Source organism: Alligator mississippiensis, chromosome 4 (genome assembly GCF_030867095.1).
Source record: "Alligator mississippiensis isolate rAllMis1 chromosome 4, rAllMis1, whole genome shotgun sequence".
In the NCBI taxonomy this organism is placed as follows: Eukaryota; Metazoa; Chordata; order Crocodylia; family Alligatoridae; genus Alligator; species Alligator mississippiensis.
In genome coordinates, this window is record NC_081827.1 from 165957618 (window position 1) to 165970389 (window position 12772).

A 12772-nucleotide genomic window follows, 5' to 3' on the forward strand; every position below is an offset into this window, starting at 1 on the left:
GAGAGGCTAGGGCAGAGGGGTACATCTGCTGTCCCCAACGGGATGAAAAAATCTTATGTGAAGCAGGAGGCAAGTGCAAAATACAAGAGAAAGCAGGGCTGGAGTGGGGTGGTGGGAGCTGAGCAGTGCTGGGGGACATGCACCTGGCCCTCAGCCACCCCCACTGTGGGGGAAAGCTGAATTAACCCCCTTTCCCTCTAGAGTCCCCCACCTTGCTGCCTGAGCCAAGTTCCAGCAGCCCTTCCTGCCCTCCCCTGCCTGTCCCCACTGCCTCTTTGCTTCTGCTGGAGCAATCTGTCAGTAACACGCATGCCTTGTTTATCTCTCTCGTCTGCCCTTCCTCTCCCCCCACCACCCCCCTTCCCCCCCCGCACATTAATGGCGATCACTGGACATAGCCAAGCAGAAGCAGAAGTCGGTGAGTACCATGGCTTTACTTGAGCTCCCTTCCAGCCAGAGCATCCTGAAATACTGGGTGGGAGAGGTGCCCATAATGGCGGGCGCCGGGGGGGTGGGGGGGGTGCTCCTCCCTCCATCTCTGCCTCTGTTGTTAGTCATGTTGGTGTGGCCCCTGAGTCAGACTGTGTTGCCTTAAATGTGGCTTCTGGTATGGCCACCTGGCTCCCAAGCCACAGGGCTGGCAGCATGGGAAGGGCAGGCCACACCCAGGTACCCCTAGGAAGGTTCAACCCATCCTCTCGGACCGCAGTTCCTATCCCTGTCCCAGAGACGCCAGGGCCTGCAACCCCACCACCCCCCACGAAGCTGTGTAACCTCTTACCCACTGCATCTCTTCACAGGCGGAGCACGTGCCTCCCTATGATGTGGTACCCTCCATGCGGCCAATCATACTTGTGGGGCCGTCTTTGAAGGGGTACGAGGTGAGGAGTCAGGAGCAGGTGCTGGGGATGGGAGGTGCAGAATTTCCTTCAACTTCCTGCAGAGCAGGTGACCCTGAATATGACCAGTATGTGCTGCATACTCCCCTCCCCACAGCTTGTCTGTCCATCTGTCTGCTCAGCCATCTCTTCCCCTCCATTTCTTGACTATCCATTCTCCACCTGCACACTCAACCCCTCTCACACAGCAACTGCTCTCCCAGAACCTTCACTCCTGTCCCCTTCAGCACGTGTCCATCTCCCCGCAACTCCTCTAGTGCTCCCCACTCTGCCTTGCTGTCCAAGTAGCCTCTTCCATGGGGCAGGAAGTCATATTGGGAAGAGCTCCCTGTGCTTTCAGCTTTATCCAGGGTGGGGATTGTGCCTGGTGAGCCAGTGGCATCTGCCCTCCCGGTTCACACACATGTGTACATAGTGTGTGCCTAACTGATTTTCCTCCCTATGCCCATTTACCTGTAAAATCCCCTTCATACACACTATACCCATGCATGTAAATGCCTGACTACAGGTATTCGTGCATGTCTAACTACACACACATGTACACACACACACCCTATACTTGACTGCACACACATGTGTGCACTATTTGACCTCCCATACACTATTTCTCACATGCATATTCAACTTATCTTTCTCTCTCGCACACATGTACACACCCCCCCCACCCTTACACCCCCCCCACACACACACACACACACACACACACACTCCCCAGACCCACCCACCCACACGCTAGTGTCATGAATCCCCACTCTGGTCCAGGGTGCCCAGCTCCACTGTGTCGCTCTCTCCCCAGGTGACAGACATGATGCAGAAAGCTCTTTTTGACTTCCTGAAGCATCGCTTTGATGGCAGGTGAGGGACATCTCAGGCAGACAGCATAAGCCATGAGAGCATTGGTTGGGTCTGTGGCTCTCATGCTTAGAAACTGGGTGTTGGGGGCATGCAAATGGGATGGGGATGTTAACCCTGTCTATCACGCCTTCTTTCTCCCGAGTCACACTCAGAATCAGGACTGGAGAACACTCTGGCGGAGTAGGGGCTGGAGGTGGTGCACCTTCTGGCTGCTCCCTCCTGTCCTACTGGAGGTTGGGCTCCAGTTCTCAAACCTTTGGGCACAGCTGGACCCAATTCTGCTCCCCTGGACATCTAGAGACTACTGGTTCACTTAAATCCATGTTTAACAACAACCATGGTGACAGGCTCCCTGAGAGACAATAAAATGAGAACCCAGTGCAGTGGGTCACATGCTCTTCCCCCAGCCGGAAATAGGATGCCACCTTCCAAGCAGAGACAACTCTTCCCTGTCCCTCACCCTTTCCAACTGAAGGCCTCATGGGCATACTGCAGGGAGGAGTGGAACCCCCCTGGCAGTATCCTGAAACTCATTTTGCAGGTGGGGAACCTGAAGCACAGTAATGAGGAGGCAGCTCACTCAAAATGGAGCCCCCACTGCCATTTTGAAATGCAGGGCACTGAATACATGAGATGCTGTGGTATTTTAATTAGAGTGGCTCCTGAGACCTGCTTTAATTAAAACATGCCCCACCCCAACCCCAGAGCATGTGTATAGGCACTCCAGGAATCCTGTTCTCTTGCTGCCTTTCATATATGAAACAGGCAGCAGGAAGCAGTGCAGATGTGCAAGGGGAGGACTGGAAAGAGAGTTCCCTTTATATGTGACTGGGATTTGCACCCCCAGCTCTGGGCTACTATAGGGTCACCTTATACAACCTCTAAGCAAGGGTCCCAGCTGTTGGGGACAATTGCTGACCACCCATCCGCTCTCTTTCTGTCTCTCCCTTTCACACTCCCATCCCTCTCTCCTACACACACCCCTTCACCCCCCTCCATGTGCCTCCCAGGATCTCCATCACGCGGGTGACAGCCGACATCTCCCTGGCCAAGCGCTCTGTGCTGAATAACCCCAGCAAACACACCATCATCGAACGCTCCAGCACGCGCTCCAGCCTGGGTAAGACAGGGGTGACTCCCAGGAGGATGGGGAGGGAAGAGCCATGGATCTAACCCTTCCTACTCACCTCCCCCCTGCATGGTTATTTTGGAGGATGGTGTAGCATTAACCTGAGTTGCTTGGCCACTGGCATTGCTTTGAGGGCTTAAACCTTCAAAGCCTGCCTGCCTCTGATCTGTATCAGTTGGGAGCTGCCTGCTTCCCCCTTTGCCCACCCCTGGAATTCCCACAGTGCCTTGGGGCATGCCCCCCACCTCATGCCCTGTTGGCAAGGAACTCCTCACGCATGCTCCTCTTTGCCCACCCCTGGCCCTAGGCCAGGCCTTCCAGCTGTGCTCTTGCCTGCTTGTGCTAGGCTGAAAGAGGGACTGACCTAGAGATGCCACTTCCTTGGCATTGCTCATCCCCCCAGGCATGCTGGGATGCTTGGCAACACCAGGGCAGGCTCCCCCCAGTGCACACTGGGATGTGATATGCCTGGACTGCCCCCCTTCCAGGAGAGCTGGGAAGAGGTGGGGGTTGTGTGCCTCATGGAAAACGATGCCATTTTTGCTGCCGTGCAGAGGGGGTGACTAATATGACTTGCTGACCTGCTGCTCCCGCGAGCCTGGCTGGGCGGGGGCAGGAGTCTGCTGCTCCGATGCCTGGGACCGTCTTTGCTGCTGACAGTCCATTCAATTCACTCCTCTTTTTCCCCCCTCCCTTTCTTTTCTTTATTTTTCCTTTTATTTTTTTTCCTCCCCTCCGCGTGGCTTCCTTCCTTCCCTGCTCCTGATACAGATGTCTTGGGTATGTAGCCTTAATCTCTCGGGCACAGCACTCTAACCCTGTATGGGAGCCATTGCCAGCCACGGCATGGCAGGGACTGATGGGTAATACCCACTTCCCTAGCCACTGGAGAGTGAGATCTCAACCTACTCCTTTCTCCTTCTCTTCTGGGATCTCCTCAGAGCACATAGCTGCTGGCACTCAGTACCCCACAAACTCAGGGCAGCCACAGCCGGAGTCTTGCTCCTTCCATGTGGCCCAGAGCCTCGGTGCTGGAAGGCAGCTGTCCCTTCCCTGTGGTCCTTCTGGTCTTGAAGGCCAGGACTGATCTGAAGCTCTAGGATTAGAGACGAGCCCAATATGCTCAACCCAGGTCCAGATGCCCCAGGGTCTGGGTTTTGGTTTGTCCCCTGCTGTGGTTCCTCCCCATCTCCTGCTCTATACAGAAGTGCACTTCCCCTGCCCAGGGATACCCAATGAACACAGGTCAGGTCTGGGTTCTCCAGGCCTCCCCTACTGCCCAGCCTGTGGCAGAGCTGGTGCAGCATCTTGGCTGTGGTGGGACTATTCCCAGCAATGGTGACACAGGAGCCACGTCTCTCCAGCCAGGAGAGGGAGATGATGCTGCTGCATGGAAACCCAGGTATCTCCCTCTGTATCTAGGCGACACCACTGTCTTTGCCTTTGGGGTACACAGCCCCCAGTCCCTGGCTCCATGACCAGCCCCTACAACTGTGCTCCTCCATCTCTCCCCATGCCCTCCCCATGGTTCCTGCCCCAATCCGTTATCTTACCTGGCTCTTCCAAATTGCTCCCCCCTACACACGCATTGTACCTGTTTCCTCCACCTCTCCATACTCTCCCCAACCTTTGTCCTGCTCCCCCTGGCCCACTTCCAAGCTTCTCACTGTGTCTCTGCTCTGACAGCTGAGGTGCAGAGTGAGATTGAGCGCATTTTCGAACTGGCCCGGACCCTGCAGCTTGTGGCTCTTGATGCGGACACCATCAACCACCCAGCCCAGCTAGCCAAGACCTCACTGGCCCCCATCATTGTGTACATCAAGATCACCTCCCCTAAGGTGGGTGTGCTCCTCCCTGTGGGGCATGGAGCCGTGAGGCCCAGGACTCAGTGCACAGTGCCATTGGAATATGCACTTGCAGCCCCCAAACTGATGATAAGAAGCCTTGAAAATTAAGAGTTAGTCAGTTTTGGAGCTGCTAATATCAGCACCCACAGCTGCTGTGCAGGTAATGAGAATTGTCTTCACCCGTGTGGTATGAGCAGCTTTGACACTGATAAGTTGCCATCCAGTTCAAGGATTCTGTTGACAGTTCTTGGACTGGGCTTTTTCTTCATTGTGCCTGACACAGTTAAAGGCACTCCAATTAGTTACAAAGCTGTCAGTCTCAGTTACAGTGAGTGGGTCACTGGTTCTCAACCTCTTAGACTCAAGGCAACCCTTGGAAAATGCCAGCTCTTCACTTTCACTTGGTTTGTGCCTATGAAACAATAATAGATCAGCTCTTCTGTTGCAAAGAACTCAGGAAGGCCACAGCAGGTCCAAATGGTTTCCACACAGTAGATTCGTATTTGAAATCTCTGGGCTTATCTTGTGAACTGTGCATAGGTTTTTGCACACCTAACACTGTTAATATTGCACAGCATCCTTAAGAGGCTGTCACGGCACACCAAAGTGCTGCAGCATCCTCACTGAGCATCACTGAAGTGGGTAGATAATCCGAGTACAGTTAAGTTTAAGTTACAAAACGGGCAGTAAGGATGAAAGCTGCTATGCGTGTAGCGTTAAAATCAGAAATGGGCCAAGGGCTGTGGGCACACCCACACCCACTTTGGCTGTGTGGCCCATGCACAGTGAGCTTTCTGAGCTCAATACCTTATCAGCATGGGCCTTATCTGGAGCCACTGATTTTGCACAGCTCTGGAGCCCAGAGGATGAATGCCACCATCGTTCACTTCTTTCCTCCATCCTGACTGAATTCAGTGGCAAAGAAAAGGAGATGAGAGGCAGCATTTACCCCCTGGGCTTCTGAGCCATGAAAAAGTAGAGCCAATGCTGACATACTAGTGAACTCATTCTGGTGACAGGCTGTTTACACAGTGTTTGAGGGCCATTTGTGGCTCGCAAGCCATAGTTCCAGCACCACTGCACTTAATCTGACATACAGATAACTGGTGTGTGTGACCATGTCAGCAGAAGACAACAAAGGGGGCTTGCTATTGTGTGAATTATGTACCTCTTGGGTATGTACATAAGCGGAGTACACAGGTGTTTGCTGCCTGGATCAGACTGTGCCAGGGAGCCAGGGGATAGCAAAGAGGAGATCCACTGCTGAGCCTTCCTGTATGTCCCAGGAAGTGATGGGGGGTGGGACTGTGCTGAAGCATTTGGCTTCATGAAATAGCCCTGTCTGTATTTAAATCAGTGGTGTGATGAGTTGGAGACTTTCAGCCTTGTCCTCCAGGTGATGTTCCTCCTCATTGCAGCATTGTTTTTTAAATATAAGAGAGTAGCTTAAGACTCAAACAGCCAGAGCGGCTGTGTGGCAGGGCTGAGGGACAAAGCAGAGCTGTGCCTGTGGGAGCCAAGGGCTGGGATAGCGTGGGTTGCAGGTTAGGAGTGAGTGTACTGACAGGGCAGAAGAGCCCCAGGTGGGGATCGCAAAAGGATGAAACAGTTTTCCTGCCCGAGATCCAGACTCAGCCCCTCCACAGAGCAACAGCCCCCAAGGAGAGAAGGGGCAGGCAAGGCAGCATCTCCTCAGAAGCCTGGTATCTCCTCGTCCCTTCCCCAGTGTTCTTCCTTCTCCCACCACAGGTGCTCCAGAGACTGGTCAAGTCCCGGGGAAAGTCCCAGGCCAAACACCTGAATGTGCAGATGGTGGCATCAGACAAACTGGCACAGTGCCCTCCGGTGAGTACCTGGACTCTGACCACCTGAGCCCTCACCTTGGTTGGTGAGGCCCCACTCCCTCAGCTCAACTGAGTACCTGCCTCTGATCGGCCACCCCTGCTACCCCACACCCCCCAAACTGGGCCATGGCTCCGCCCCTGGCCCCACCCCATCACCTCCAGTTTAGCTGTGGCTCTGCCTCCAGCCCTGCCCATCACCTCCAGCTGGCTTCCCCATGCCCTGCCCCTCCCTATCTCTTTGTTTCTCATTGCAGGAAATGTTTGACATCATCCTGGATGAGAACCAATTGGAAGATGCCTGTGAGCACCTGTCTGAGTACCTGGAAGCCTATTGGAAGGCCACGCATCCACCCAGCAGCAACCCACCCAATCCCCTCCTGAACCGCACCATGGCTACTGCTGCCCTAGCTGCCAGTCCCGCCCCTGTCTCCAACCTCCAGGTACAGGTGCTGACCTCCCTCAAGCGCAACCTGGGCTTCTGGGGCGGGAAGGGTAGCCCGGAGCTGGGGCCAAGGGCCCAGCCCAAGGTGGAGGAGCATGCACTGTAGCTTTAAGAGTGGAAGAGGAGGAGGCAGTGCCTTCAGTGAACACGGAGAAGGAAATGTACTTTGGAAACCCCAGCTGATCCCCACCCTCTGAATGCACCCCTGCAAGTGCCTGTGGAAACTGCTTCCCTCTGGCCCTGCTGCCCTCGGTGCCCTGCCAGTGGAAGGGGCTCTTCAGAGCATCATCTGAGCCAAATGGGGGCTGCCCAGCAGTAGCTCTAAGGCTCAGGACCTGGGAGCAGTGTCACCCCCTGGGGAGAACAAGGAATCTTCCCCCCCAGCGCCACCCAAGAGTTGCAACCATGCACCCAGGAGCCGAGCTCTTTCTAGGAGGTGCCATGCTGACGCCCCACCCCCTGCTTTGGTGTAAAGGCTGCCTCCCCTCTGCTTGGAGAGCTGGGCCAAGTCCCACAGGAGTCATGGAGTGCTGGGCTCTGATGACCTGTTTTGTGCCTTTGGAGAAGTGCATTCTGGGAAGGCCCCTTTCCCAGACTAGGTGTAAACCTGGGTAATTGCCCAACATGAGGCTTTGCACTGCAGGACAGTCAGGAAGGCTGGGGCAAGGAGTGACTTCCTACCCATGTCAAAGAGTGCTGTCAACAGCCAGGCCTGGGGTGAAGCCCAGGTACAGCTGTTAGGCAGGGGTCAGACATGCCCTTGTCCAGGAGTTCGGTGCATTGCCTTTGCCACTAGTACAAAGACCCCTCTGGCAAGGGGCTTGGATCCTTTCTTCCAGCTCCTGCCCAACCAAGAGTATCCTTCATCTACTGGAAACAGGCACCTTCTGAAATCTGTGCTAGCATATCTCCAGGGGAAGGCTCACCCTTAGGAATTGAGATGTAGTCCAGGCTCACTTGTGGCCTGGCTAGTAGCTTAGATACTCCGAGTCATTCTGGTGCTGTGAAACCCAACAGATCATCCCATTTGGAAGAGCCCATCTTTGCCCCTTCCTGGATATCCTGGCTCCTGCCCCAAACCAGCTAACCTTGGTCTCCACAGGCTTCTGTGCCATTGCACTGTATCACCCAGGGGCAGGGCCGGGGGTCTCCAAGCAGGACTGGGATCTGGCATTACTTGCCTTTGTGTTTGCTCCTGACCTTCTCAGGCTGCTGCTGGTTGAGTGGGTTTCTGTGTAGTAACAGAGGGTCTCCAACTGGGCAGACTCCTGTGGGGATCCTGCTTTCACTGGCGCCATGCCCTGACTTGCCCGGGCTGTGGTAGGGATGATGTCGTGCATTGCTAACTCTCTTTGACTTCCAGCAGATCTCTCAGCCCTGGCTTTGTGCCACCAGGGCAAGTTCACTCTTGCACTTCTGCTGGTACCTCTTAATCTTGGCTTCCCACCCCTAGCCCTTTCCAGCCTAAGCCTCCCTACCCTACCCACGTAGCTGTTCTGCCACCCCTCAGGCCTAGCCTGCAGCCCCTGTTCCAGCTTCCAACTCCACCTGAGAAAACCCTGTTGATGAATCTGTAATACAGGTTTGTTCCCTTGGATGGGTTTGTATTCAAGCATGGAGCTGGGCTAAGACTCGGCAACTTCATTTCACTTGCGTTGGGATTGCACACCAGGTCTCGGCAGGCCAGAAGTGCATGTGCACTGATCCCAGATGCAGTGCTTTGCTGATGATGTGTGTGTATTAACTGTACTAAGTGGCCACCAGTGGCCCCTGGGGGGCAGACTAACCCTGTCTTATCTTCTCCCATTTGCATGGTGTGCTGCTGCTTCTCCTAACCAGGGCCCCTACCTAGTGCATGGGGAGCAGACGCGTGAGGGGGAGCGTGCTAGCCTTCATGACTACCCAGGAGAGCCGGCCACCCGCAGCCAGGGGCGTCCAGGCCAGCTCCATGCTCGCCTAGTCAACCGTGGCCTATCACGCCAGGACACCTTCGACTCAGAGACCCAGGGCAGCCGTGACTCGGCCTACACAGAGCCGGGCGATTCCTGCATGGACATGGAGACGGACCCCTATGAGGAGCCCGAAGCTGAGCCACGCAGCACCCCTGGTGCCTACCACCGAGGGCTGGGCCGCCACCACCTCCACCTGCACCAGAGCTCCTGGGATGAGGATGAGCCAGATCGGGAGAACCACAACCGGCAACCTCGGGGCAAGGGGCGAGACCACTACTGCCAGAACGAGGAGGAGGCCATGGGCATGAACAAGAATGACATGGAGGCCTGGGGGCGGGACGTGTACATCCGCTAGAGCCGGGGCATCTGCCTCAGCAGGAGAGGGATGTTGTGCGGGAATCTTCCCCTCCCCCCCCCCGACTATGGGGCTTCCCTACTTTGGTTGTTTTGGGTTGGGGTGGCCCTTGCCTCCTTAACCAGGGCTGGCCTCAGATTATATGGTGCCCCCATCCAGCTTGGATGAGGGCTTCCCTGCCTCCCCCCCCACCCCATATGGGGCTCTCTTGCCAGCAGTGCCATGGGGACCCTTTTGCCAATGGTGACACAGGCCCCCCCAACTCAGCACCCAGAGGGGGCCCCTGCCAACACTCCTGGGGCCCCTCTCACTTCCTATAAGATTGTGAATATTCACCTCCACCTTAAGCCCCTCCTTGGCTCTGTGGGTCCCCTGGGTACCCAGAGAGGAGGGGCACCCTGGCGTCCACTGTTGCCTCGGGCCATCCCTGCCCCCAAAGGGAGTAAGTGACCAAATGGATCCAGCCAGCTCCCCTGCTGCCTGCCATGGTCCTGCCCCAGTGGGTGGGAAGCCTAGAGCTGGGCACTGTCTGTCCCCACTCCCTGGGGAAGGAAAGCATGTTCAACCCTGGTCTGTAACTAATCACTTCTGGGGCTGTCTAGGGGGCGGTCTTCCTCCATCTTCCTCTTCCCCACCCCGGACTCAGCTTCTCCCCAATTTGCATCCTTGCCCCATCCCATCGTATTTCCATGGTGCTCTTGACAACCCAGCTGAAGAGGGGAGCTGTGGCGCTACCCCTGGTTTCTTTAGAGAGTTCTGATAGCTGTGGGGAGTCAGTCTCTGCCCAGCAATGAGGAATCTCCTCTTCTGTCCAGTGCCTACGATTATGTCTAGCCCTTTGTCCGTACAGACAGCTGTAACCCCAGCAACGGTGCCATAGCCTGCCTCCCATCATGGCTTGACCTGTCTCGATTCTCCAGTGCCTCAGCCTCCAGCCCCCCATGGATTTATTTTACGTGCTAAACCACAACAGATTTGGGGGTGGGGATGCCTGCACTCCAGCCTGCATGCGTGTGTGGTGTATACTGCTGTGGGCATGCCCCAGGCCGGGGTATTGAGGGAATGAAGGGGGCTAACCTGTTTGGATCTAATTGGACTCCTAGTTGATCTGCACCGTGCTGACTCAAAGCATGGTGGGGGGATGCTTGTGTGTGATGCCATAGGCTGGGCATTCTTCTGGTGGGCTGAAGGGACTCTGCCGAGCATGTCGGGGCAGTTCCAGGACATCCCAGTCCCATGTGACATCAAAGCAATCCCCCTTGCTGGGAGCAGTCATCCTCACCAGTGGTCCTGCCTACTGCCTAAGGAGAGGAGGTGCCCTGTGATGGCATCTCTGGCCTGGGCTACCCTCTCCCTGGGGCACGGCCTGTTTGGTTTTCCCCTTCACAGAGCTGCTGTCATCAGACTGCAGGTGCTTTGCAGGGTGCTTCCATTTGAGGAGCTTGGACCGAAATGAAGGCAGGGAGACAGTTTCTGGCAGAACAGGCTATTTTTGCAAAATGGTCTATGGCACCTTTTAGTGGGGGGGACGGGCTCTTCCAGAAGGGTGTTTATACACTGTGCTCAGGGGGAACATGCTTTAATTAGAGCAGCTCCAAAAGCTCCAAGAGCTGCTCTAATTAAAACACCCAGAGTCACATGTGTCAGTGTCCCTGTGCTGAAAAATGGCAGCAGGGGCACTTTAACTAAAGCTTGTCGAACGAGCTTCAGTTAAATTGCCCCCGCCACCATTTTTTAGTGCAGGGACGCTGACATACTTGACCAACTGCAGTCTGCTGGAGCTCACCAATTACCACTCTCTGGCAGACTTGATTAATCAAGTCTGCTCCAATGCGCTGTAACTACACGTTGTAATTACAGCATGTTGGAGCAGCCTCACTGCATATGCATAGGCACCTGAAATGCCCCTGAGTGGGTGAGGGGGAGGGGAGATCATTTCTACACTGAGCTGGAGGGACAGGGGTGTCTAACGTGAGTGGTTTGTGTACTAACAGCTTCCTCAGTCCTGGCCTGCCGTGTCACCTTGTGCCATGCTAGGGGCAACAACCAAAGTACCCAGCCCCTTTGTTTATGGGCCTCAGGTGGAGGGGTGGGATTTTTACTTGGCCAAAACCTTCAGCCCCCCCCCCAGTCATCTCCTCTCTCTGGGCCTGTAATATCTGCCCAGAACCCTCCAGACCTTTCCCCTCCCCACCAGCTGGGACTCTGCCCCTTTCACCCACCCCTGGTCTTGAGCATGAGGAATCTGGCTGGATTGAGCCCAGAGAAGCTGTGCCTGACCTGTGACCTTCCAGGCAGAGCTGCATCCCTTACATTCTGCCAAAACCTGTCTTTGGCCAACCTAAAATGGGTGAGGCTGCCCAGTGCCCTTCCCCTTGTCTCCCCGCCCCCTTCTGGCTGCAGTTTCTGGGCAGTGCCTCTCTGACCGACGAGCATTCGGTCATTTGCTGCCCATTCATGCAATACCTGCGTCCATGTGTGCCAGCGTGTGTCCGTCCATCTCCGTGCCCCTTGGGAATGGGCTGGAGGTGGTCTCAGCTGCTCCCCCTCCTTCACTGTGAAGTCTCTGGGTTTTGTCTGTCTGTACCCATACCCTCTGCAGGGGCTGGCACCTCCCTGCTCACCTGGCCTTGAGCGGTGGCTTTATAGCCAGGGGCCCTGCCTCACCTTGCTCTCCCTGACAGGGTGTTAAGCTTTGCATCTGGTTTCAGTGGGGGCCGAGACAGCCCCTGCTCTCAGGTACTGCTAGGAGCTTCCCCAGGGGAACTCAGGAGCTACTGCCTTTGACAAGAGCGAGGGGCCTTTCTAGACTAGTGCCGCTCTGTCCTGGGTGGGGAGAAGGGGTGGTAGTGGCTGTCTTCTTCATGGAGGCTGCTTGATGGGTTCCAGCCACGCAACTTAGCTGCTACAACGGGATGGCGATGCCAGATTTCTACACCCACCTCTATTGTGGAGTCAGGTCACTCTCCCTGTGTGTGTGCCTCGTCCTCCCCGTCCGTGAACCCCAGGGCTAACGAGCACCCCTCTGTTAAGTGCTTTGAAACCTGCAAGCTCCAGCCACCTCAATGTGTTGTAACCACCACGTGTCACGGCTGTCTCTATGCTGCTGCCCCACACCTCACAACTGCCACGGGCCCTCCTGCTGCCAGGCCAAGGAGTAGAGAATCCCCCTCAGCAAGGCAGGGTCTAGGACATGCCCATGGCCAAGTCTGCTTTCAGCCAGCAGGGGGGCAGCGGGGTGGGGGAGGGCTGGAAAGGTGTCTTCAATACAGCCCTAGCCTTTTTGCAAAGCAACTTTAAAGGAAAGAGATGTCCTGTATTTCCGTCATTTAACAAACTATTTAAAAGAAGTGTATTTTATTTATTTATTATTGTTTGTTGAGGGAAGGGGGGAAATATTATCCCATTTGCTTGATTCTTTGTAATAAATATTTCACTGAGAACTCTGA

At 55.4% G+C, this 12772-nt stretch overlaps 1 protein-coding gene across 3 annotated transcripts in view; it reads left to right on the forward strand.

Annotated features, from left to right (window-relative positions):
• CACNB1 (calcium voltage-gated channel auxiliary subunit beta 1) overlaps positions 1–12772 on the forward strand; it is a 40332-nt gene extending 27560 nt beyond the window's left edge. For 2 of the 3 annotated variants that reach the window (XM_006274984.4, XM_059726995.1), the window contains exons 7-14: positions 399–418; positions 801–881; positions 1696–1754; positions 2765–2874; positions 4570–4721; positions 6480–6575; positions 6829–7014; positions 8856–12772. In XM_006274984.4, the coding sequence (XP_006275046.1) occupies positions 399–418; positions 801–881; positions 1696–1754; positions 2765–2874; positions 4570–4721; positions 6480–6575; positions 6829–7014; positions 8856–9323 (1172 nt within the window). In that variant the 3' untranslated portion in view covers positions 9324–12772. The remainder of the gene's footprint in view (positions 1–398; positions 419–800; positions 882–1695; positions 1755–2764; positions 2875–4569; positions 4722–6479; positions 6576–6828; positions 7015–8855) is intronic. The other variant, XM_006274982.4, reaches the window with a different exon arrangement.